The following is a 24,381-nucleotide window of genomic DNA, read 5'->3' on the forward strand; positions in this document are numbered from 1 at the left end:
AATCAGACCAGGTTTTCCCCAAAAAGGCTTCCAGTTATCAATGAAGCCCACATCGTTTGCTGGACACCACCTCGACAGCCAGCGGTGGAATGACGACATGCGGCTATACATGTCATCACTGGTCACATTGGGGAGGGGTCCAGAGAAAACTACGGTGTCCGACATTGTCTTAGCATAGTTACACACCGACTCCACATTAATCTTAGTGACCTCCGATTGGCGTAAACGGGTGTCGTTACCGCCGACGTGGATAACAATCTTACTGTATTTACGTTTATCTTTAGCCAGCAGTTTTAAATTTGATTCAATGTCGCCCGCTCTGGCCCCAGGGATACATTTAACTATGGCCGCTGGCTTCGCTAACTTCACGTTTCTGACTATGGAGCTGCCAATAACCAGAGTTGGTTCCTCAGCGGGTGTATCGCTGAGTGGGGAAAATGTATTAGAAACGTGAAGCGGTTGGTGGTGACCTGTGGGCTTCGCCGTTCTAGCCTTCCTTCGCTCAGTCACCCAGCCTCCCTGTCTTCCCGGCTGCTCGGGAACTACCGGGGGATCTACAGAGCTAACAGAAGCTACCTTCGGTCGGACCGCACCGGCTACCGGGGCTGGCTAACTATAGCGGCTAAAGATATCTCAGTGGTGCGGTGCCGTTCCTCTAACCCCCTTAAGCCTCGCCTCCAGCGCAGTAAATAAACTACATTTAATACAGGTACCATTATCTTTAAAGGAGGCAGAGGAATAACTGAACATCTGACACACTGAGAGGAAAGAGGAGATCTGACACACTGAGCAGGACAGAGGAGGGGGAGAGGGAGAAGCCATAGCTAACTGCTAATGCTAATGAAACTAGAGTGTATGAAAAACTTTGAAAGTAGTGAAAAGTCCCTAAAAGAGGGAGAAACTCCAAGTGTTTAAGTAGAACTAGTCTACGTTTAAATGTTAAGCGGGTAAATAACCGCTGTAACGAGTAAAACTAATTTATATTTAGCGTTCACTGACAGAGCTACAGCACCAAACAGTGTACACAGAGCAGGAAGTAAACCGGAAGGGAGTCAGTACGCTTACCGTAGCACGTCCAAACCAGTTCAACCAACAACACAACATATGACACAAGTAATACAGATTCAGTAATGTGATAAAACATCAAGTTAGATTTATTTAGTGAGGAAGAACTCAGACTGTTGTAACTGCCTGTGACTGCACAGTAAGAATAGTTTTCTTTCTTAATTATGTATTATTTATTAATATAAATATTGTTATTCATATTATTGAAAGCATTACTTATTATTGTTGTTATTATTATTACTATTATTATCATTATTATTATAACTACATACTTATTATTCCCACCATTGTGGTTATTACTTATTTAGTTACTTTAGCAATTTTAATTAAACCATGACCCTTCCTGCATTATCCCAGGACAATAGTATGCCAAACTCCATTTAAGAAATACCATATATTAACAATTATTTGCGCTTACATAAAAGCACATAACTGTAGAAACACAAGAAAAAACTCATCATATCTCAACAGTCTTCTTGTTAATTCGGCATCAATATAATACATAAATACCAACTTTTTGGCCGACTTTGTCGCATCAACTCGTTACCAGCCTCACTATTTCAGTGGGAGAAGACCGTGGCAATAGATGGAAAAAACAAGATTTGTCATCAAAATACGTGGTTGTTAGTGGATCACGCGGACGCCGAATTAAACACGGGTGTCTCCCCTCATTGTACTGTAAACTACTCGGCAATGTCAGTAATGTATGGGCCAGTGTCACGGGCCAGAGCAAGGCACAATCAAAATTGCTTTAGGAATTTTCTAGTTTCATTTTATTGTTTATTTCTTTAATATTAAATATTAATTTGAAGACCATGATCAAAAACACAAGTATATATTATCAGGTTCTCTGAAACACATTTAAATTATGAAACTGAATAACAAGAAGACATAGCTGAAAATCTGAACTGAATGTGAAAACGTTTGTACTTTTAAATAATCTTTAGGTTGTTTTTACTGTATTTGCATGAAGATGGTGGTTTACAAATGACCATCATAGGTTTAGTGAATTGGATGTGCCAATATGTCTCTTTAAGAGATAGAGTCTTGTCACCACAGCCAGTTTTAGCAGCTCTATGAAACTGTGTTGTAGGTTATGCAGGTTTTAAGCTCAGCTCCACAATGTATGTGACCTCGCTTGTGTCAGTTTTAAATTCAGCAATGTTTTTTTTTTTATTTGTATTAAAGCTTCAGTAGGCGACTGTTATACAAAAGTCACATTTGCTAAAACTATCACTATATATATATATATGATTATGTCAAAAAAGAAGATATCTGTCAAAAAGTATGTTGCATGTAAAATGTATAATCATGCAAACTGATCATTGACTTCCCTACTCATACAAAGGACGAGTGTAAGAGTTAGTGCCATCTAGTGGTGGAGTTACAAATTGCAACTAACAGAACACCACTGGCATGTGTATTTGACCAGCTGGGGATGAGAACAGGTTGTGTAGCAGAAACAACTCTGGCTGCAAAACTTGCTAGCCAAAGTTGGTTTTGACTGCTCTGGGTTACTGCAGAAATATGACCGTTCAACATGGCAGATTCCACTGAATTCTTATATTCGTATATTCAGGTGATTATATTATACACTAATGAAAACATGCCTATTCATTTCATTTTCCATTTCTGCCAATAGATCCTCCTAAATGTTACACACTAGACCTAAAAGAATTGTGATTTTTTTCTACCACAGAGCAATGAAAGTGTTTTTAGTATCTTCAAAAGCTGTTCAGAAACAGCCACTGCTAAAACCTGTGCTTCCTCTTATATGACTGCAGCGCAACTGAAGCTAATTAAGGAACAAAAAGTACATAGAAGGCGGGGAAACTCACCTTAGTTAGAGTGACGACTATTCTAGCCAAGGTTTGAGTTTTCACTTCAACTGTAAAAAAAAACCAACTGCACAAAAAGCCATTAGCTGTAAATGTACCATCCGTTACCTTTATCAAACGGACACTGTAAAATGTATTTTTCTTTGGCACATGGCATCAGTTTATCTGAGAAGTACTATTAAAAGGACATAGCTTATCACACATTTCCAATGACATATGTATTTAAATGCAGAATATTTGTTTATTAAGGCATGAATATAGGCATGTGGGGAGAAGTTACCTTACACATTTACAAAAGAATTGTTACAACACCAGTGCATGGAGACCTGCTGTTGTTTTATTATTCATTTAACTCTGTTGTAAGCACATTGCAAACCTGCCTTAGGATGAGAAGTGTTGTATTTCTATAAAAAACAAGATGTGAACACTTACTGCCTCATTGTACTGCATAACCACACGTTTTATTTAAATACCATATTACTTATAAACATCTGCATCACAAGATATCCTCACAGGCAAATTAAACTATGTGAAAACCACAGCTCTCTGTTGCTTCTTCAGTCACAGTGCCTCACTTGAAACTTTCACAGGCCAAGGAGAGACTCATCTCTGCAGTAAAGGCAGATTGCATTCAACAATACTATAAGGCAGAGTGGCAACATACTAATCATTACGGAACATCAAAATGTTCCAGACATAATCTTTTGCTCTATACTGTTAGAATAGTTCATCAGAGGCAGCAACAACTTTGTATAAAGCATTCATTTCTTTAACAGCAGCAATAAAGAGGACATTCTTTAGCATACTTTTTTGAGAATTACATTCTCATAAGAAAAACAACATAAAAGGAATGTTATATAATCAGAACACAAAAAGAGCACTGCCTTAACTTAAACCAATTCTTCAGTACCCATAACATCAGTGTTCAAATGCAAGTGCTCTTTCACAGGTCACCACACAGCTCAGAGGGGAGAAACTACTTTGGAAGCAGTGAAAGCATGATCATTTTCTTTCCAACACTTCATTTATTAATTTTTGTTGCAGGGTATGGCGGGCAAGCTGTGTAATTAAAATTTTGCTATGTAGAGTTATGCAAACAGACAAAATAAAATTATTATAATTAATAAAATATAAATTATATTCTGCTGTTTGGGTTTATGGTTGGAGAAACACAAATCTTCAAGGTGAATGTGTTTAATTCAGTGTTTTATCAGTTTTAATCACTGGAGAGGAGGAGACATCTGTGGATAATTCGGCTCCTGGTAGAAACCTCCTAAACGATGAACACTTAAAGAATCCTAAATGGGAGAAGCTGACTGCAATGACGGTAATGGTGGTGAAGACCACGACTCCCATGATCCCGTGCAACTTCACAAACTCATCAAACTTTGTTTTATTTTTTATTTTTTATGTGAGAGACCTGACATGAGTGTGCCTCAATACAAACACTGCTCCTCCGCTCCCTTCCACCTCCTTGATGTATAGCTGATTTCTGCTGCTCCACTTCTACAGGAGAAAACAGATAGAGGAGAGAGAGAGAGAGAGAGAGAATCAGAAAAAAACAAGCAAGAGAGAAAAAAGACAGAACCACCAGAGTGACACGTAGTAGGAATGTTTACTGGGCTCTGTGGTGTGGTTTCTGATGTGTTTTGGTGGTTGTAAGTTTGTTTGGGTTTGTTGCAAGGGCACTGCTAATGTATATAGGTGGTTGCTGTTGAGTGCTGTGAGGTTGCTATGGTGCCAAGTGTCTTCTTCATAGAGTTAATGTTAGTTGTAATACTAACATAAAACAGTAGCAGCAGTGATAAATACGTGTGTGTGTATGTGTGTGTGTGTGTGTGTGTGTGTGTGTGTGTGTGTGTGTGTGTGTGAAGGAGAGAGAAACTGGTGCAGTCTGTGTTGTTTCAGCCTATTCGTGACCTCATTATCCTCCATCCAAATACATAACAAACAGGACCAGCAACAATATAACAAGACACTAAAATAAGACTATACCAACAGTAGCTATTGTTGAAGTTCTGTTCTCTTACCTTATGTCTCTTCTTTAACAGTCATAGGTCTTGTTTTCTTGTGTACATGGCAGACACCAAGACACAAAGCCAAGAGAAGCAGAGTGAAAACACTAGCTCTCACAGCCATAGCAGAGAAGTGAGAAGTGGAAGCTAGAGAACACAAACAAATATCAGATTCCACAATAGTGCCTCAATATTCACTGCAAAAAAAAGAACAAATCAGAGATTGTTGTTATTAAAAGCTGTCCCACCTATTTTACGTGAGTGGAGCTAGTCTGGGTGGTTTGGTCAAAGATCAATCAATCAAGATCAATGTTGTCAAACTAGATCATTTGGATTACAAGGGACATGTGGGGTCTTCTCTGGCACTGTAACCCTGACCCAGATAGGTGGCTAAATACATTTAAGTTATTTGTAACACAAATAGGTGAAATGACAGAGGGAAGCTAATGTAAAGCAAAAGAAGCAAAAGTGAGGAGTTGATCCTTCTTTAAATACTGTACCTTTACAGTTTGCCAGGTGAATAACTGTTTCATTGCTGCTGATATTGTTAGAAACACGACACATCAAGTTTCCTGTCAGCTGACCATATAAACTGATGGTAACTTGTGAAACATTGGATTTGTCTTCAGTTTTATTCCCAGCAACTGGCAGCATGTTTGCTGTCGAGCTGCTCAGTGGCTGGCAGCGACCTCTGGTCTGCATCAGTAAGAGACCGTCTAAGGTCAAAATGAACTCTACTCCATCTCCCTCAGAGGAGCAGCTGACACTCATCTGTTCTGGTGACACACACATCTGAGAAACAGCTGGCTTTGACAGCAGAGCTGGAAGACAAACATAGAGAAACATAGTACAAAATGCAAAGTAAAATCCGCTACTGGCTCTATTGAATATGGAGCCATGACCTATTCAAATTCATATTTTTTACCCTCTCATCCTTTGTTCCCTGTCTGTTTCCACTGCATAAAACCAAAATGGCACAGAAAAATTATTTTGCAGACATTATGAAATACACAAGTATAAGAGATAATGAATAATGTATGTGATGTTTGTGCAATTGTTTGTTGTTTCATTTCATATTATCCTGTCATTCCATATTTACAGTTTACCTTTTTTAAAAGACAATTATCAATTATATGGCAGGATGTTATATGATTCTTATCACTACACGGATCAAGAGTGCTGACATATAATTATATTTATATAGCGCTCCACCCGGAAAAATATTTGCTACGGTCCTGTAAGCATCAACGTGTCCGAACTGAAAGTGAAGTTCTCCACACACCATATCTAATGTATCACTTTATTTATCACAAATAAAGTGTTTATTTATCACAAATAAAGTGATGTGCTGCATGAATCTATGTGTTCGGATATCTGCACTTTCAGTTTAAATGTCTTATGTTAACATGTATTTTACTTTAAACTTTAAAATGTCTGCTTTAATTCCTGCTTTATATGTATATTTACCTACCTTGTATTTCAAGATGCACTCTGACTTTTCTCAGTGAAACACCATCAGATCCAAATTGTTCTTCATTGCGTTACCTAGTTTGAATGTTCCATTGGAGAAGAGTTCAGGCTGATTCACATATTTCTTATCCATAGTCACAGTTTTTCCTGTTTTTAAAATTACATATTTAGTATCCTTTCTTAACATAATTGCTGTATTTGGTGTATTTGGCAGATGAAAAAGCAACTGCTGTCCAATTGCCCCAAAACACAGAGCTCCATTAGGTTCAGAGAATTTGCATTCAATAGACCCTAAAACCAACAAAAAGATAAAATGCATAATGTGAATTACAGATAAAAAATTTCTACTGAAATGCTAGGCACAAATAATTTCACTTTTACACTTAAATTTACCTTTTGTCAGAGCGGTTGTTGCCAGAGTGGTGAAGATCATATAGATGGAAATCATTGTTTTTCTGTAGTTGCACATAAATCAATTGAATTGTAAATGTACCGCTAGTTAGTAATTTGGAGTAAACCGTAGGAATATCATGTATGGAATATCTATGTTCATAATTGACTTCATAGTTGATTTTATATTTTGTCAAGAGGAGTGCCTTTTACTGTAAATCAAATCTCCCTTTGGGTACAAATAAAGTAACCTTGAACCTTGACAGATTTGAGAAAAGGGATCAGAATTTATATACTCGCTACAAACTAAACTTATAAAATAAACACTGTAGGAGTAAAACAGAAAACTGTCACTCACCACCTTCACAATGTTGCGATGTCTTTGTGGCTGTTTAAGGCTGACCTGTGAATTTTCCACTGACAGAAGGCTGGTTTGTGCTCTTGACTTTGTTGTCTGGTTATGTGAGAAGAGTCAAGGAAGCGGTTATCGTGTTGCTACCCACAACCTGCATGATTCACTGTTTTGGCAGTTCTAAACTTACTGAAAATCTCATATATAACAGTATACAGATAAAGAGTGCTGTCATAAACTATGGTTTCTAAAGTGTGAAAAAAAAAGCCAATTTTTTGGACATTTGGTGCAAAAAAATTGTATTTTCTAATTATTATGCCAGATGTTCCAGTCTGGATGGCAACATTTTTTAAATGCAGTTACAACATATTTGGAAGAGTACGACCATAAAAGCAAGTAATCAGCTACCATAGAATACATTCTGATATCAGGCTATAATGTTTAAACTTTTTATTTAATAAGTATGTAGTATCAGCCAGTATGGGCCGTAGCCATGTTTTGTTAACACTGTAATAAAGGTGTTAATTCAATTATATAATTAATCATTGAGGTCATGGTTATTTGTGGTGCTGTGCTACATTATATTGAGGTGTTCCTAATAATCTGTCCCACCTCATATATGTAAATAGTACTCTCAGATTGAATTTACACATTTGAACAATGTCAACGAAAACTGAACATTATAAACTTAAGTATGGTAGAATTTATAACAGAGCTGTAACAGCTGTTGTATTGAATTGAATAGACCTCTAATAAGTACTTTGGTGTTTTAATTTGGCCCCTGAGCCTGTTGTAGTTGTTTTGGTGTCATGCTACAGTACATTTTATCAGCTTGGTGAAACTATAGTAGTTAGTAAGGTTTTTAAGTTGTCAGCACCATATTCCATAAACTACTGTACAACTATAGTTATATAATACAAAAGTGAAGACCATTACACCAAGAAGAATGTGATCCCCTGTGAACAACTATGGAAATGTCTCACGAGCACAAGCACTGTTTCTCTATACAGTACATCTGCAGAGCAATAAAAGCTGAATAAAAAAAGACTTTCTTACATGCGTCACACATTGCAGCACGTTAAATTAATCTGACAGTTAAAAACCACAATATTTTTTCCTTTCTCTCTGTCTCAGTCTCAATCTTTGAAAGTCTGACTCTCACAGCTAAACACAACTGTTCATATGAGCCAGTAAAGTTTATCATTTACAGAAAAAGCACTGCAAACTGCAAGCTAACCTACAAGTGCGTTTAAGGCCGCTGACAGCTACAGAGCCACTAACAGCACATTACTGCTTTTGCATACTTTTTCCACCAGAGATTTATTTAATTTTTAAACAAAGTCATGTTAAACTTCAAGCAATTATTTAGTATGTTTATCATCCATGTTGAAAAATCTTTGCTACGGTTGCAACATACAGTATACTGGATATAACTTCTTATCACTGTTAAAGTCTTGCAACAGTTGTGTAAAATAAAAGCTACCCTGTTAATAATTATCTCTCTGTATGGTGGTAAGACACCAATATGCTATTTTTTAGCCATGACATCCTTACAGGTCTTTAAATACATGTAACGTCTGGCAAACCTTAAACATGAGATAGTAGCACTACAATTGGGTGCTACTCAGCAGAGCACCCTGATTGTTTAAGTTCATGTTTATGGAGCTCTGTGCAGCCAAGTTAAATATATTGTTCTCTGAATACATGTTGGTTGCTGTGTTGTCTCTGTTGTTTTTTTCCTGGTTGTATTGTAGATTACAACATCCATGTTTGTCCAGTCCTCTTTGTTTCTGCCAGCTCTTATCAATCTCCTGTCCATCCCCACTCTGCTGACATTTCTCCCTGACTTTTCTCTCAGGGATGACAGTAATGCCCTCCAGTGATGTTACCTGGCCATCATTCCAACCTAGGAACAAAACACCAAGGACAGAGTCAGCCTCTCAGGAACAGCAAACCAGGAAGAGGTACATACAGGTGTCATAATGCAAACAACAACAAAAATAAGGTGGTTGAGTTGTATCAAAATAGTAGCCAAGAGTGAAAGAGTAGAAATAGGATAAATGGTACAGTCAAATAACAAATTAAGTTTAAAATTCTCAATTACGATATTTACCCCTCCACTGCCTGCACAACAGGATCGCTCTGGTGATGAGGTCATCCAGGGGCTGCAGCGAGGTCATCCAAACAGGAAGAAAGTCCCAGTTCTGCAGTCTAAGCGGCAAACAACCCGGTCTACGTGCCTGGAGCATGTTCACAGTTGCAGCAGATATAGTCACCATAATGACTGGTACACCAATCCCAGTCATCACCTTCCACCCAGCCATGGAGAGGGCAAACACGAGGGATGGGAGTAGCAGGAAGCAGAGGAGAAGGTACAAAACAGCAAACCAGCGATACCTGTGTATGTGTGAGTTAGTATTAGAATATTTAGATTTTCTTTGATGGTTCAGCATCACCATCCTTTTGGCATTTTGTTTGTGTAACTATTGCTAATAGTACCTGGCAGTGCGTTTGCCAAGGGCACAGGCCATACGTATGGGTAAGCGGGTGGCTGGTATGGGGTACCATAGCAAGATACCAAGGAGGTTAAAGAAAAAGTGACATAAGGCAACCTGAAACAAAAGAGAAGGTGATCATAAAAGATGTCAGCATATAAGTGAGACAAAGGGAAAACTACAGAAGAGTGAGTCCAACAGGTTGAGAGGAGATAGAACCTTTATGACAGAAAACAAATCCCAGTAAACACATGAATAACTGATAGATACAGTTCTTTGAGAAACATTGCGATGGCCGTGTAGGGCTCCAACTTATTTTCCTTAATGATTATTTTCTCTATTAACTGATTAATCATAACCCATCAAAACCCATGAGCACATGGTGATGTCTTCAAATGTCTTGATTTGTCTGACCAACAGTACAAAACCCAATCATATTTCATTTAGTCAAATCTTGTCCAGGCAGGTTTATGCTGTTTGTCTCTTTCAAAGAACTTCAGTGTTTTGGATTGCTTTGGTTTTTCGTCAGATGTTGTAGGGTTTTTGAAGGTGCGGCTAACCACACACATTTCTGTTTGAAAATTTTAGCACCATAGAGAGACATATAAAGAGAAGCCCTAATTCAATGCTTAGTTACTTTTGAATGGGAGACTGGTTTTGAATGTTACAGCACCATGGAGAGTGTTACTGCTTTTGATTTATTTATTTTTTGGATAGTGCCAAAGTTAAAAAGTATAATATATAGGAATAAAATAGAATATATATAAAAGGCAGACAGGTTGTACAGTAATGTAGTAAACAAAGTAAACAGTCATGAAAGTATATATTTTGTGTGTGTGTGTGTGTGTGTGTGTGTGTGTGTGTGTGTGTGTGTGTGTGTGTGTGTGTGTGTGTGTGTGTGTACCTGTGTGGCAGCAACAAGCTTATCTCCCGGACTAGCCAGGGCTGCCAGTGTAGCTGTTGTAGTGGTTCCGAGGTTGGACCCCAGGGTTAAAGGGTAGGCTCTTTCAATACTGATCACACCAATCCCTGAGGGTTCATAGTATTGTATAGTTTGATTAAGAAAAGCTACAATAGCTCTGCTTCTGCATTTATCACATAAAAAACACAAATGACTAAATAACAGATCAACGGTATTAGCTACAGTCAGGTAAAACACATGAGTAAGAGTCCAACTGAAAGATCAAAATAGGACTTTAAGATGTCAATGGGTAACCTAGCTTTCATTGGGGGTTGTTACAAAGTCTAGGGGGCAAAGAAAAAAGCTATGTCATGCTTCAGGACAAGAGTTGTTAAAAGGCAGAAAATGTAAAACCATAATGGGCCTAACCGGGTCCATGCAAACATTTTAAAATGTTCAAAAATATTCTAAAAGTAATCCCAGTCTGTTTTTTTGTAAGCATTTTACAGCTGATGGCATAATATAAGAAGTGAAGAATTGGAGGATTTTTAACAAACATGCTTAACTATTATCTGCTACAGTCTTGTTAATGCCGTACTGAATCAAGGTTGCAGGAAAGTAACTCCTGTAAAAACATTGAGATGGTAATTTATTAATTTTTGAAAAGGACAGCAACAGAGGAGAATATTGCTAGATTTCCTGTTACAAACAGCCTATTTCCATGTGTAATATACATATACTAAATAATAAATTAGTAAAGACATTGTTCATTTTCTGAACTGTATAGGAAAACACTATTACAAATGAGTGCAGTTTGGTTTTGTAGGCATAAAAATCTTTTGACACATGATATTGGATTTTTTTTGTGTGTGTGTGTATGTGAGCATTACCTACGAGAGGGGTGATAGCAGAGGTGAAGACCGAACTACTCTGAACCAAAACGGTCATGCCTGCTCCCACTAATACAGCCAGATAACCTGCCAGCCAGGTGAAAGGGAAGGGGAAATCTACAGGACAGGAAGGAATAAGACAGAGCATGGATGTGTCCTCTGCACATTGTCATTGTTGAAATTAAGGTTCAATTTTAAAAAACTATGGGTTTAGCTGTGTGTATTTAGGAAAATGGCTTTAATACTCCTACTGTATAATATCACCTGTATTAACAACTTTATTAATGGCACTGGCCAACTGGCCCTTCAGGAGAGAGTTGAGCAGTTTAACCAGGAGTATCAGACAGCTGCACATCACCACAAGGGAGCAAGCCAGGAGGATCAGACCTATGGCCAAGTCTGACAAAGAGCAGTCCACAAAGAGATGCCTACCTGGGCAGAGAGATACAGATGCAGAAAACAAGATTGTTGAAGCGAAAAACTAAATTGAATCCCCAATTGTTTGAGAATAACTGAGAAAACGTTAAACGTTGAATCAGCGTGTTTCATTTACAGTGCATGTTAATGATTGATGCAGAAGGCAAATCTAGTGATTGAACACACAAGTGGAAGGGGGTAAAAAAGGAGGGACAGTATTCTATCACAGACTTAAAATCACAGAAATACTTAAAAACTGACAAAAATGACATACATTTCTGTGAATGTTCTGAAAAGTTGTGTGCTCCCCAAGATGTTGCATTGTCCTGTCAGCAATGATAAGCAGGTAGAGCACAGACTGAGGCAAAGAGATAGTAGGACAGTTTCAAAATGTAACCTATATAGCAGTGACATTAGTAACTACACAAGTCCTACTTTTGTACATCTAATACATGAGCATGATGCGCATAACCCACCTGGTCTTGGGCAGTTTTGTAAACTAACTAACACAAACTAAAAGTGAGACAAATACGTATTTCACTCAGGGAACGGAACACAAGAAGAATTAGGGCAGTAATGACATCATATGGGACATATTGTATGGTAGCAGTACCTTCACAGTTGTGGTTTGACACCATTGCTTCACCAGACTCTTGTTCCTCACACTCTGGTCTCCTGTAGCAATGGCTGTAATGACTGACTGATCCAGCTACACAGAGATAATCATGTAATGCCATTATATTACAGTTTATTAGAATTACATTTTATTGCTGCCAACAGTCTGTTCTCATGATAAACTATAAAATGATACACCTGAGAAAGGTGTCTTGATTTTATTGCTCCTAAGCTGCTTTGTTCTGCTGTCTGACATTTTTTTCCATCTTGTGCCCCTGAGCACCGTTTCCTTGTTTAATTGTGCAAAATCTTTATAATAATAGGTAACAGTTTGATGTGGAATAATTATGCAAAGTCTTTATAATAGGTAACTGTTTGATGTGGAATAATTATGCAAAATCTATTAAATAGATCTATTTTTCATGAGGTACCTCTTTCTCTCTATTTTCTCTACTTGGTTGGGGTGTGCAAATTCCATTTTCCACCAGTTCAATTAAAGGAGATAATGTTTACTATTAAAGCTAATGCTTTTTATTAGACTTGAGAGTTCCTATTGACTGTTTTCATTGTCTCTGCCCCTCACTCGCTTGAATTGTAAAATAAACATTTCCTGTGCTTGTGGAAATATGCCAACAGTACCTGGATAATCATCTTAGTGAGTGGCTCAGTGATAACTTTAAGAAGTTCAGGAGCTTCTTCTCCAGTACTGAGCTGTAGTGTGTCAACCACGGCCTGTGACAGTTGCCTCAACAGCCCACTCACAGCTTCCAGAGGGAGAAGCACCAAAACAGACAACCAGTTAAAACAGTCGTGGACTGTAGCTCCAGCAAATGCCCTGGAATAAACAAATAAGCAAACAAACAGTTTCAGATATTTTTTTTAAATGAACATACCTATAAACATGTACATGGCAAATACACACACAGCTGTACCTTTCAAACTCATCTCTCTCCCCAGCCTGCATCAGAGCAACGATGGTATTGGTGACTGATGTTCCGATGTTGGAGCCCATGATGATAGGAATGGCTGACTGAACATCCAGCACTGTACAGAGAGACATAATTGGACAAAGTCTGTACATATAAATTTAGGAGGAATGTGAAATGTGGTATTCTGTTGACCGTGTCTTGTCAAAGTGCTGGTTTCATGTTTAAGTGTATGTAAATAACACTGTTGTTAAATTGTTAGATGCTGATAACTCACAGCCAGAAGAGACGAGGCTGACTATGATGGAGGTAGAGGTGGAGGAGCTCTGGACTAACACTGTCACCAGTATTCCCACCACCAGCCCTGCCACTGGGTTAGACAGGATGGCATTTTTCTGGAAGATGTCACCTGCTACCCTGCCTGGAAGGGAAAGACAAAGAGACAGATCATTTGATATTTAAATCAAGCTTAGAAGCCATTACAGCAAAATAAAACATACAATTACATGTCCATAATACTACGCATATTGATATATTTTATAATGTATAAATGACAATGTGACAATGTGAGTTAGTGTGAGCACTGCCAATTTTAAAATGTTGATGAGGATAAAGTTGATGAAGGACATTGATGAGACTACTTACCCCCAGCTAGTTGGAATGCAGAGCTTAAAATGTCAAGGGAGCACACAAAGAGGTACAGGAGCAGAAAGAGGAGCGGGACTTTGCAGAGACCAGATACCACTGGCTTCACTCGCTGTGCTTTTGGTGGAGTTTCCATGGTCAGCTCCTGGAGGGCCTCAATTATGGTTAACTGACACAGAATTAAAAGTGGTTAGTGCCTGTAATGGGACTGTACTGGTAGAATTTATATGCGCAGCAGGATAAGTTATAACTGCAACTCAGGTAGTTGTAGGATTAATAAAGTAGTTCTAATTGCTTTTTTTTGTTATTTAATAATTTAAGCTACAACTACAAAATATTATTGCGAGATTACAATAACATGTTACTAAGCAATTTAGCTGGGTAGTCATATATTGTATGTCAGTGCAAATACTTGGAATCGATGCTGCTTCAAGCACAAACAGTAGTTACTACTATTAAACAAATTTTTTTGAACTAATAAATACTATTATTTCAACATACCTGTAGTTTTGATGGAATTGTGCCTCTGGTTCAGGAGATGTATGTTGGTTTAAATTGCAGCTGATCGATATAAATGAAGACAAGACAGTAAGAGACAAGAACAAACGGATCGTTCTTTTTACAGCAAACATCACTGTTGCATAAAGAAAGAGGGGGAAAAAGAGAGACTGAGAAAGGAAGATGAGAAAAAGAAGGAAAAGAGAAAAGGTAGAAAAAGAAAGGGAGTTGCTACAGTGTAGTGTAGATTAACTCTATTAGTAGAGCATGGGTGACTAGTGGTATAATGGATAGCCAAGACTCTCTTCCTCATTCTTTCTTTCAGTCTCCCTTCTCTTTCTTTAAATCAGTGCACAACATATGGCTAATAATATAATATATGTGGGGGAACGGAAAGGACCATTGTGTAGGATTTAGTGGCATCTACCAGTGAAGTTAAAGATTAACTTAACACCACTGGCGTCTGTATGTGTTTACCTGGAAATGAAAACAGGCTGTAAAGTGTGTAGGAGAAAGGATGGTGGCTGCAAAACTCGGGGAAAAGGCCCTATCTACAACCAGTGTTTGGTTTTTCTGGGCTACTGTAGAAACATGGTGGTTCAACATGGCGGGCCGTGACCCGCGTAATGAAAACTATTATATTATATATATTATATATATTCAGGTGATTATACAACAATACAATAAAAACATATCTATGAATATTATAGTCAATAGATCTCCCTAAATGTTACACACAACCTTGAGAGTGGAGCTCCTGACCATTGTATCTCCCTTCCTTTGTATTTCTCTCTGTCTCTGCAGGAACAAAGTTCAATGTGTGTATAATAATAAAAGATTTGATAACAATTTGTGTTGTAATGTGTTTAAAGCTATAATGAATTTTTACTAGCACAATAGGGCATAGTCAACTGCACATATACAGACTGTAGATAAGACACATTTGCAGGAAGACATAGAAGACGGAGGTGTTACAAAGAAGAGAATTTTGAGATTATGTATAATTATGATGAAACCACAGCCTTCCTGGGTCACTGGGGACTTTTCCAGCAGATTGTCTTCTTCCTGCTCTGTGCCAGCACCATCCCCAATGGATCCGGAGTTTTATCCATCGTCTTCGTGGCTGACATTCCCAGTCACCACTGCATGATTCCAGAGGTGAACGTGACCCAAGACTGGCTGAATGTCATCATCCCAATAAAGGTAAATCAGTGTACAACTGTCAGAAAAGTGTTGATTACAACTTTGGACAAATAGATTGCTCACTTATTTGCCACCAGCACATTTATAGTGAATTCTTTATGGGACAGTATGTCTTAATTATTCCTTTACTATTCTTACAGGCATTTTCAACAGTGGATACATTGTGACATTTGCATTCAGTAGGATCCGAAAAATAAAGTATGTTTTGAAGTAAAAGTGAGGAAATAAACTTTTTTTTTTTTCATGTATTCCTGTCCTGACTTGATTCCTGCATTAATTTAGACTTTACAGATTCTATGGTACCATTTCATGTTATTTTGTACTCCTGCTTATGTCTGCTGTTTTAATCAACTTATAAGTCTACATAAAAAGTGGTATGACCACATATATCTTTAAGTTTATTTATAGGCAGTAACATCCAAGTTAATGGCCATGTCACATATTGAGCTGTTGTCTGCAGCTAATTTTCACAATATAATGAAACACTTGCATGCTGATGCTTTTGTGTTGTTATTCAAATTAAATTCCTCAGTAGTACCAATAAAATGTGTGTCATTGTGACTGTGAGGTGGTGAATGGGAAACAGGAGCTGAGCAGATGCAGCAGATACAGGCTAGATGTGGTCAGGAATCTCTCTGCTCAGGGACTCATTCCTGGCAGAGACGTCAACCTCACGGACCTGGAGCAGGAGGGATGTGTGCATGGGTGGAGCTACAGCAGAGACATCTACCAGTCCACCATAGTCTCTGAGGTAGGAGAGTGAGGAAGGATATCCCTCTCATCAATGTATTTAATTTTTTTCAATATTCTTTGAAAGATTTTTGTGACTTTTTTTGTGCTTTTATTATTTCTAAATATCTGTTTAATGAATTGCTATTCCAGTTTGACCTGGTGTGTAGTGAGCAGTGGAAGCAGCCATTCACGTCCACACTTTACTTTCTAGGAGTTCTTGTTGGATCCTTCTTCTCAGGACAGCTTTCAGACAGGTACTGATAATGCAAGCTCAGTGGGATGCATATATGTAGTGCTTTGAAATGTGACTTTTGTACCTATTTATTTAGTTATCTCCTAGACGATGAAGTAGAAAATAACCATAGGATATAAAAACTAAAAACTCACCTATATAGTTGTTAACTTTTGTTGACAAAATGTTTTTTAGTATTTTTATCATTATAAATATGTGCTTTTGTACTTTATTCTGAAAGAAAGCAAATAACAAATGTTTTATCCTGAACAAGAAATATGCCCTTCACTGTTGTGTAATTTAAATACTCATGAACCAGTTTGAGCTTTCACACCTGTCAACCTTCTGTTTGGAAGTCCTTTTTGTTTATTCTGTGTTAATGATGAAGAAACAGTATTTACTTACTAAAATTATCTTAACTATATTTGCAGTTAACTGTCTTACATCTTAAATCAGATATAAACATAGACTGGTAGAAATATGTTCTATAGAAATCCTTTAGGTAACCTTTTAAGCAGATTTGTGGTTCCAGCTTCTCATATATCATTGTCTTTCTTGGTCCTATTGTTGGTCTCCCCAATATAGATATGGAAGGAAGCCTGTATTTTTTGCAACCATGGCATGTCAGACAATTTTTACCTTTGCTCAAGTCTTCTCCCCTACATGGACGGTGTTCTCCATCCTCCTCTTTTTCAGTGGTTTGGGACAGATCGGCAACTACATATCTGCTTTCGTGCTGGGTACATATAATAACCTCCTGTAACTATTGGCACATTTGCTCTACATTCAGTTTATCTGATTTAACTTACATACATATCCCTCTCTTTGTTTTTCTCTCTCTCTGCAGGAACGGAGATCTTGACTGGCAATGTGCGGGTCCTGTTTTCATCACTGGGTGTGTGTCTGTGTTTTGCAATGGGCTACATGATGCTCCCACTCATGGCTTACTTTTTAACGGACTGGAAATCTCTGCTGTTGGCTATTGCTCTATCTGGCCTGCTCTATATCCCTCTCTGGTGGTGAGTTGTACTTATCACATCACATTATGTAAAGATGACACCCATTACTCATAGAGACTGAGCTACAGAAGCATTTAGTTTTTTTTGAATGATAATAATAATGATAATGTGTTTCAAGGTCTTTATCATCATATGCACAATTACAGTGAAGCATTCATTATCAATTAAATTCTTAGTTCTCAGGGGCCCTCCAACAATATTCATAAAAAATTTTATAAAAACAAAATCACATAGGTCATAATTTAAATCTAAGACATAAGGACATAACATAGTGCAGAAGTTAAAAGGAAAAAAATATAATAAAAATATATATAATAGTGTGGCAGCTGTAAATTAATGTTATAATAAACTGTAATGTAAACAGGAAATGTATATGCATGATGAGAGCAGGTAATGAGAGCAGGTTGTAGCCAGGAAATGCACACGCAGTCATGTGTGAATAGGAAGTACAGGAGAGAGCTGAGCATGAGAGTCAGGGTGCCGTCAGGAAGCTCTTAGTTCTAAGTAAACCGCGGGGCAGGTGGCTAACTTTTTATCTTCATTTCTGTGAAACTGTCTAAAAGCAAAAATAAAACTGGCCTAAGACTACAGACCAGTCTAAAGTTGATTTAGTCTGTAACCTATCTGTCCCTGTGTGAATACTGTGGCAGGTTCATTCCAGAGTCTCCTCGGTGGTTGCTCTCTCAGGGAAGAGTGGAGGAGGCTGAGGCCATAATTAGAAATGCTGCAAAGAAGAACAAAGTTGAGGCCCCACAGATCATCTTTCAAAACTACAGTGTAAGTTGGACCAGTTGCAGAGGTTACAGCATAAAAATAAATACAATATTTTTTATATTTTTTTCCAAAGCTAATGTTGGGTCTCGGTCTAAACAAGTTTTCTTTTTGATCAGAAGATTATGACCAACATCACAAATTCTAAATCCAAATTAGGTTTAAAAGTTATTCTCCTTCAGGGGGAAAACTAACAATCAGGATTCATCAAAGTTGGCAGTAGATTTGAGCTTTATTATCTTGACAGACAAACAAAGCCCGAACTACCATGGAAAGACTGAATTCAACCTCACAAAGCTTTTCCTTATATACTCTTGCACACAAGTGTCACAAGTCCTGCCCATCTTCTACCTTTTAAACCCATGACATAATGGTGTAAATTCCACTCTGCAAAGACCCTAAAATTCCACCAACCTGTGGTTTTTCGGTTCTACTAGTGTCTTATCAGCCCAATTATCCTGCACCTGTTGGGCCCATGCTCCATTCTACTGGTGTCTTGCTCGCCTCATTATCCAGCACCCGTCGGGCCTATGTTCCTATCATAGAACCCGCAGGCTTCATGGCCTACACTAGTAGGCCATGACATTTTCTTTTTACTCTCCTTTCATCAGGATTACACCATTAGAATCTAGTTTGCTGTACTTCTATTTTTTAAAACCATTTATTACCTTTTTATTACACCATTATGTCACAGATGTATTTTACTGTATTTTTAAAAAACTTTATAAACTTTCTAATATGATAAGAAACTTGTGTTACACTCACACACATACATTTGGTATAATCATTGCTTGTTTTTGCTACAACTACATTCTATATGTTTCACACATTAAATCAAACTTTTACTAAAAACAATGGTGCTTACTACTTCATCAACAGTATTTGTGCTTATCATGAAATCATCTTTACTTAAAACATAATGCCTTCATTAACATCATTGTGAGCTTATATAAAATCTATTCTACTTAACACTCAAAATCATCATTACTTAAAACATATTGCTCTCTACTTGATTTCCAGTTATGTGTGAACAAACTATAGTGCTTACAACATAATATCCAAACTTTTGTGTGATTACTTGATTACTAACTTATAATATGCACTAACCTACACTAAATTTTATACTACACTAATATGAGGCTTCATTAGTCTGAAGTTGTTATTTTCCAAAGTTACTGTATTTGTAGTACCTCCACTGCAGCTGAGTAAGGAAACACTGGGGAAATAGTTAAGGGAAGGATATTTCAATAGCCAGTATAAACAGGAGAAAATTACAGAAAAAAAAGATTACACCAAGCAAAATCTGTTTTAATGTTCATATGGGTACCAGACTATCTTATTAAATCAGTCACTTCTTCACTAGATGCCACTAAATCCTTCACAGTTGTCCTTTAACATTCCATTACTTTATCTGAATTCGCTGTAGGATAATTCAGAGATTTTATTCAGCCCTGTTACAAGTAAATGGCTTCAGTCAAAACCACCCTAACATAGGAAAAAAAAACACAGCAAGTTGAGAGACAGGTTTTGTATCTTACAGCGTGGTGAGAAAAAGACACCATCTACAAAAGAGGAACGGCACAGTGTCTTTGATCTGATAAGATCCAGCAACATCAGAGCCACAACACTCATTCTCTGCATGGTGTGGTGAGTCTGAGAATGTACTACACGTTTACACACATTGTAGTATATGTTAGTTTGAATTAAGTATGGCCAAAAGTATGTGGACACTCAAGCACTTATCCTCCTATATAATTGTCGATCTGCTTGCTAAAACATCCTCCACTCCTCTGTGCAGTAGCGGTTTTGGTCATAGGTGAAGTGGGCAGCCGCCCAGGGCAGCATTTTTTCATGACACATGGGGGGCGGCACGAGCAAAGCGGTTTTCTATTATCCATCTGTTCTATCATATATCACTGTGTGGGGAATTGGCAAATTGGCGCCCCCTACAGCTGCAAGGGCCCCTGCTTGCTGAGAAGGTGCCATGCACAGAAGCTGTGTGAGAAGGGTAAGGGGGCGGGGGACAGTTCACCTCTGGGTCTCCCTAATGGAACGGACAAGGAGGGGAACGGGGATCCACTGTAAGTCAGTCACACCTCGACTTTCTTCCAAATAACGCACATTTCATTCATAATATAATAAATAAAGGCCTATAGTTAATGCACATTTTTGTTTTTCTGAATTGTGTGAAATGGCTAAATAAAATAGCTTGAAGGGGGTCTCGCCCAGGGTGTCATTCAAGATAGAACCGCCACTGCCTCTGTGAAGGATATCCACTATATTTCAGAACGTAGCTGCAGGGCTTTACTGCGATGCAGCCACTGGACCGTAAATAAGGTTGGGCACTGATTGTCATGATGATACAGACATCTGAAGGACCCCAAATGTATCCCCATTGACAAATATGTATCATAAAAATGTAAAAACACCCGCACCCAAATACAGTTTACAGTTCACATATGACAAGCAGGTTGTAAATGCAGTCATGTCGTTGTCAACCACTACTCTACTGTGTCCGACTTATGTCCCATCCTCAATATCTCTGCTCTCTGTATCTTGCATAGGTTCACTATTGTTATTGGATATTATGGCCTGTCCCTGAACTCATCACAACTCAGTGCTGACCCCTATATCAGCTGTTTTATCTCAGCAGCTGTAGAGGTGCCGGGGTACATTTCAAGCTGGTTGGCACTGCAGTACTTTCCACGGCGACCTTCTACCAGCTGTGCGATGCTCCTGGGGGGAGTGTCCCTGTTCTTCATTCAGCTGGTGCCTGAAAGTAAGTAGCGAAAATGAATCACTCAATAAAAATTGTCCTTGTAGTATTATTTTGTCAGATGGTGGATACTTTTTATTTAGAAAAGTCAAAGTCACAGAGAAGATGTTCCTTTATTGAGCCCCTATAGGGGTGTATGTTTTACTTTGACTTATACCTAAATAATATTTGTCGTGCCCAAAAAGTGGCCAAAGCGTTCTACCTTTTATGATTGAACGGAATGCCAATCTGCAATCACCCAAAATAGACTCATATAGTCCATTGATGGTTAAAGGAATACACCATGAAAAACGACTACAAGAGCTGGCTTTCATATTTTAAACAGTGAACCCCATTTCCATAACTGAACAATCACGGTGCAGTTTTACTGTATCCTTGCTAACTTGGACTCGAATGCATGAATCATCCTATTCTATTTTTGAGATAAACTATTTTCCATGTATTTCAGATTTACCAGAGTTGTCTGTTGCCCTGGAGATGCTGGGTAAATATGGCTTCACCACCAGTGCCTCCATGATATTTGCCTACACAGCAGAGCTTTACCCAACAGTGCTCAGGAACACAGCGACAGGGACATGCGCTACATTTTCCAGAGTGGGCTCCTGCATTGTACCTTTTTTGTTTCAGCTAAGTGAGTGAACTGGTCTTAAACTTTAAAAGTACTTATTTTGTTGACGTAGGAGGTGAGGTCTTTCCATTTCTGTCATACAGTATCATATGTACAGTACAGACATGCCTCCCTCCCATCCTAATTCTCCCTTCACCTCCTACAGGGAGTATACTTTAAGTACCTGCCATATATTATACTGGGGACTCTGGGCGTTGTGTCGGCCTTTGCCATACTCTTCCTACCAGAGAGTTTCGGCCGACCTCTACCTGAAACTATTCAACAGATGCATAAGAGAGAAAGGTGAGATCCTAATACTGTCTCCTTACAGAAAAACTTGATGCATTTAAGATGTTTTTATGATTAAATTAACGATGAAAGGATCACAACTGTCAGTAAAACAATAACAGAATATGTGTTATTTCTATAATAATCTGTGAAGTATTTGCACCCTGAATACATTTAGAGACATTGGGTCATTACTGTAAACACAGCTGCTAGAGATAGCAATAATGAAGTTGCTAGCAGTGAGAAAACTCACTAGCTTTTAGCTCATTAGTATCCCCACATCCTGTACAGAACACTAAACCAAATGTTTTATTTGTCTTTTTTCTCTTTAACAGGGTGAAGTGTCCCTGCATCACTCGAAAAGGGACACCAGAGCCTGTGGTGATTTTGGAAAGTCAACTGTGATTTATTAATACATGATTTAAATTGACATATTGCAATTGTGTATCATGATTACTGTTTTGTTTTCATAATCTTTCATCAGAAATTAGCTGTTATTCTATTCAATACATATGATAATATTGCAGTACTTAAAGTGTAAGACATCAGGATATTAAAATAAAGCACAAGAAGTAAGTACCTTCCTTAACAAGTAAGCACAAATATCTCTATTGGTACATCTTGTAACATAAAGGATGATTTTAACCAGAATTCAAATTTGATTTGAGCATTTACATATGGGCTTTTCTGTTTTCCATTTCAGGATTTAAAATACTTTTATTTTTATTTCAATTAATTCTAGGTAAAATTGTTCTCCAGACCTTTTTATTCTTTAACCCAACAAGCCATGAGAATAAGTACTGACTATAGTTGATTGCGTATTCATGTCCTGTCCTTTAGCAGAGCTGGTCCACAAACAGGATCCTGGCATAGGTTCCTGAATACAGGTGCTGGAGGATGAAGTGTAGAGCCTTGTTTACTGACCTGTTGGCTCTGTAGGCCAACTGCAGGGGACCCAGGAGTGGGTCAGTTATGGTTTTGAGGTGGGAAGGCACAAAGCACTCAAACGACTTCATGACCACAGTGGGCAGGGCGACAGGTCAGTGAGTCCTGTGGTCCTTGGCTTTTTGGGGATGGGGATGGGGATTATGGTGGATGCTGTGAAGCAGGCTGGCAAATTACATGTCTCCAGTGAGGTGTTGAAGATGTCAGTGAACACTGGAGATAGCTGATCAGCACAGTACTTCAGGCTGGACGGAGAGACAGAACTGGTCCGGCTGCTTTGCAGGGGTTCTGTGTCTTAAAGAGCCTGCTGACTTTACTCTCCTGGAGAAAAGAAGACTTGCATTGGTATCTACAGTTTTAATCTTATTTCAGGAATGTCAGGAAACCTGAGTGGCATGCAGGAGGTTAAAACACAGTAAGTGCCTACATTTTAGGCAAAGCAATGGGCTTGTTTTAAATGAAAAAGGCAAAAACAAAAAGACATGTATTTGGAAAAAATAATGACGATTTGGAAATAAAACAATTTCAGATACCACCTTTAGATATTTCTGTTGAATCCCTTTCTCATGTGCCACAATAATGTAATGTTTTTAAGTTAAAATATATCCATGGCAACTTTACCATGCAATGTATGTGATTAAATATGCATATGTGTATTTCTCCCATCCCTTAAAGTTTCCATGCCACCTTATGAATACTTAGATCCGCCCCTACCGTCGGTTTGTTTTTTTTGTCATACCTGACTCGTTGGCAGGCGGGCTTGTTGCAACATAACTACAGCTTTGATCAGCTCTGCTTACACTGTACAAAATCTATGACGGATTATGCTGATCCAGCCCTAACTATAAACTTTACCAAAGAGGAACGTCTTAAGCCTACTCTTAAATATGCAGAGGGGTTTCTGCCTCCTGAACTGAGACTGGAAGCTGGCTCCACAGGATAGGAACTTGGCACCTGAAGTCTCTGGCTCTCATTTCTACTTTTGGAAACAATAGGAACCACGTTATCAAATTGAAGGTCAAAGAAAAAATCCTGTTAAATCAGCATTCCTGAATATCTTAGATCATTGGCAACACGAAATGTGTGTTAAAATATCTCCATTGCAGCTTTTCCATGCATAAATATTTAGATCCGCCCCTGCAGTTGGTTTTCTTACCTGGCCGGGTTGCATGCGGGCTCGGGAGGCATGTCGCAACGTAACTACAGCTTTGTTCAGCTCTGATGATGGTGCAGGATATGTGACTTTGAAGGACACGGATGAGGAATAGAAAAGTAAAAGTAATAATTTGAC

General features: G+C 38.2%; 2 protein-coding genes and 1 long non-coding RNA gene across 3 annotated transcripts in view; 1 reads left to right on the plus strand and 2 right to left on the minus strand.

Moving 5' to 3' along the window:
* LOC127363589 (sodium-dependent phosphate transport protein 2A-like) overlaps positions 1-14,664 on the minus strand; it is a 110,501-nt gene extending 95,837 nt beyond the window's left edge. Inside the window, exons 1-16 of the mRNA XM_051400269.1 lie at positions 14,521-14,664; positions 14,020-14,188; positions 13,652-13,795; positions 13,381-13,492; positions 13,088-13,283; positions 12,447-12,542; positions 12,108-12,159; positions 11,681-11,848; positions 11,417-11,533; positions 10,530-10,654; positions 9,630-9,742; positions 9,244-9,527; positions 8,187-9,036; positions 7,140-7,232; positions 6,782-6,843; positions 6,464-6,535 (exon numbers count right to left, since the gene is read on the minus strand). Coding sequence (XP_051256229.1) covers positions 8,738-9,036; positions 9,244-9,527; positions 9,630-9,742; positions 10,530-10,654; positions 11,417-11,533; positions 11,681-11,848; positions 12,108-12,159; positions 12,447-12,542; positions 13,088-13,283; positions 13,381-13,492; positions 13,652-13,795; positions 14,020-14,155 — 1,842 coding nt within the window. The 5' untranslated portion in view covers positions 14,156-14,188; positions 14,521-14,664 and the 3' untranslated portion in view covers positions 6,464-6,535; positions 6,782-6,843; positions 7,140-7,232; positions 8,187-8,737. The remainder of the gene's footprint in view (positions 1-6,463; positions 6,536-6,781; positions 6,844-7,139; positions 7,233-8,186; positions 9,037-9,243; positions 9,528-9,629; positions 9,743-10,529; positions 10,655-11,416; positions 11,534-11,680; positions 11,849-12,107; positions 12,160-12,446; positions 12,543-13,087; positions 13,284-13,380; positions 13,493-13,651; positions 13,796-14,019; positions 14,189-14,520) is intronic.
* A 785-nt stretch (positions 14,665-15,449) lies between these two features.
* Positions 15,450-22,573, plus strand: LOC127363593 (solute carrier family 22 member 5-like). The gene is made up of 12 exons (XM_051400282.1): positions 15,450-15,720; positions 16,289-16,471; positions 16,603-16,706; positions 17,270-17,424; positions 17,532-17,703; positions 18,354-18,480; positions 20,015-20,121; positions 21,039-21,253; positions 21,699-21,881; positions 21,931-21,933; positions 22,028-22,160; positions 22,481-22,573. The coding sequence occupies exons 1-12, from the start codon at positions 15,514-15,516 to the stop codon at positions 22,548-22,550; spliced, it is 1,659 nt and encodes a 552-aa protein (XP_051256242.1). The 5' UTR covers positions 15,450-15,513; the 3' UTR covers positions 22,551-22,573.
* On the minus strand, positions 22,528-24,381 carry LOC127363594 (uncharacterized). Its single transcript, XR_007884911.1, has 2 exons — positions 24,247-24,381; positions 22,528-23,411 (listed from the first exon to the last, which is right to left on the minus strand). It is a non-coding gene; the product is annotated as an uncharacterized LOC127363594 (long non-coding RNA).

Source organism: Dicentrarchus labrax, unplaced genomic scaffold (assembly GCF_905237075.1).
Source record: "Dicentrarchus labrax unplaced genomic scaffold, dlabrax2021, whole genome shotgun sequence".
In the NCBI taxonomy this organism is placed as follows: domain Eukaryota; kingdom Metazoa; phylum Chordata; class Actinopteri; family Moronidae; genus Dicentrarchus; species Dicentrarchus labrax.

Bases quoted from the DNA above. Each gene is read 5' to 3' on its own strand.
- LOC127363593 (XM_051400282.1), top strand. From the start codon at position 15,514: ATGTATAATTATGATGAAACCACAGCCTTCCTGGGTCACTGGGGACTT. The intron at 16,707-17,269 runs GTACTGATAATG...TCCCCAATATAG, and splicing joins TCAGGACAGCTTTCAGACAG to ATATGGAAGGAAGCCTGTAT. The intron at 18,481-20,014 runs GTAAGTTGGACC...TGTATCTTACAG, and splicing joins TCATCTTTCAAAACTACAGT to CGTGGTGAGAAAAAGACACC.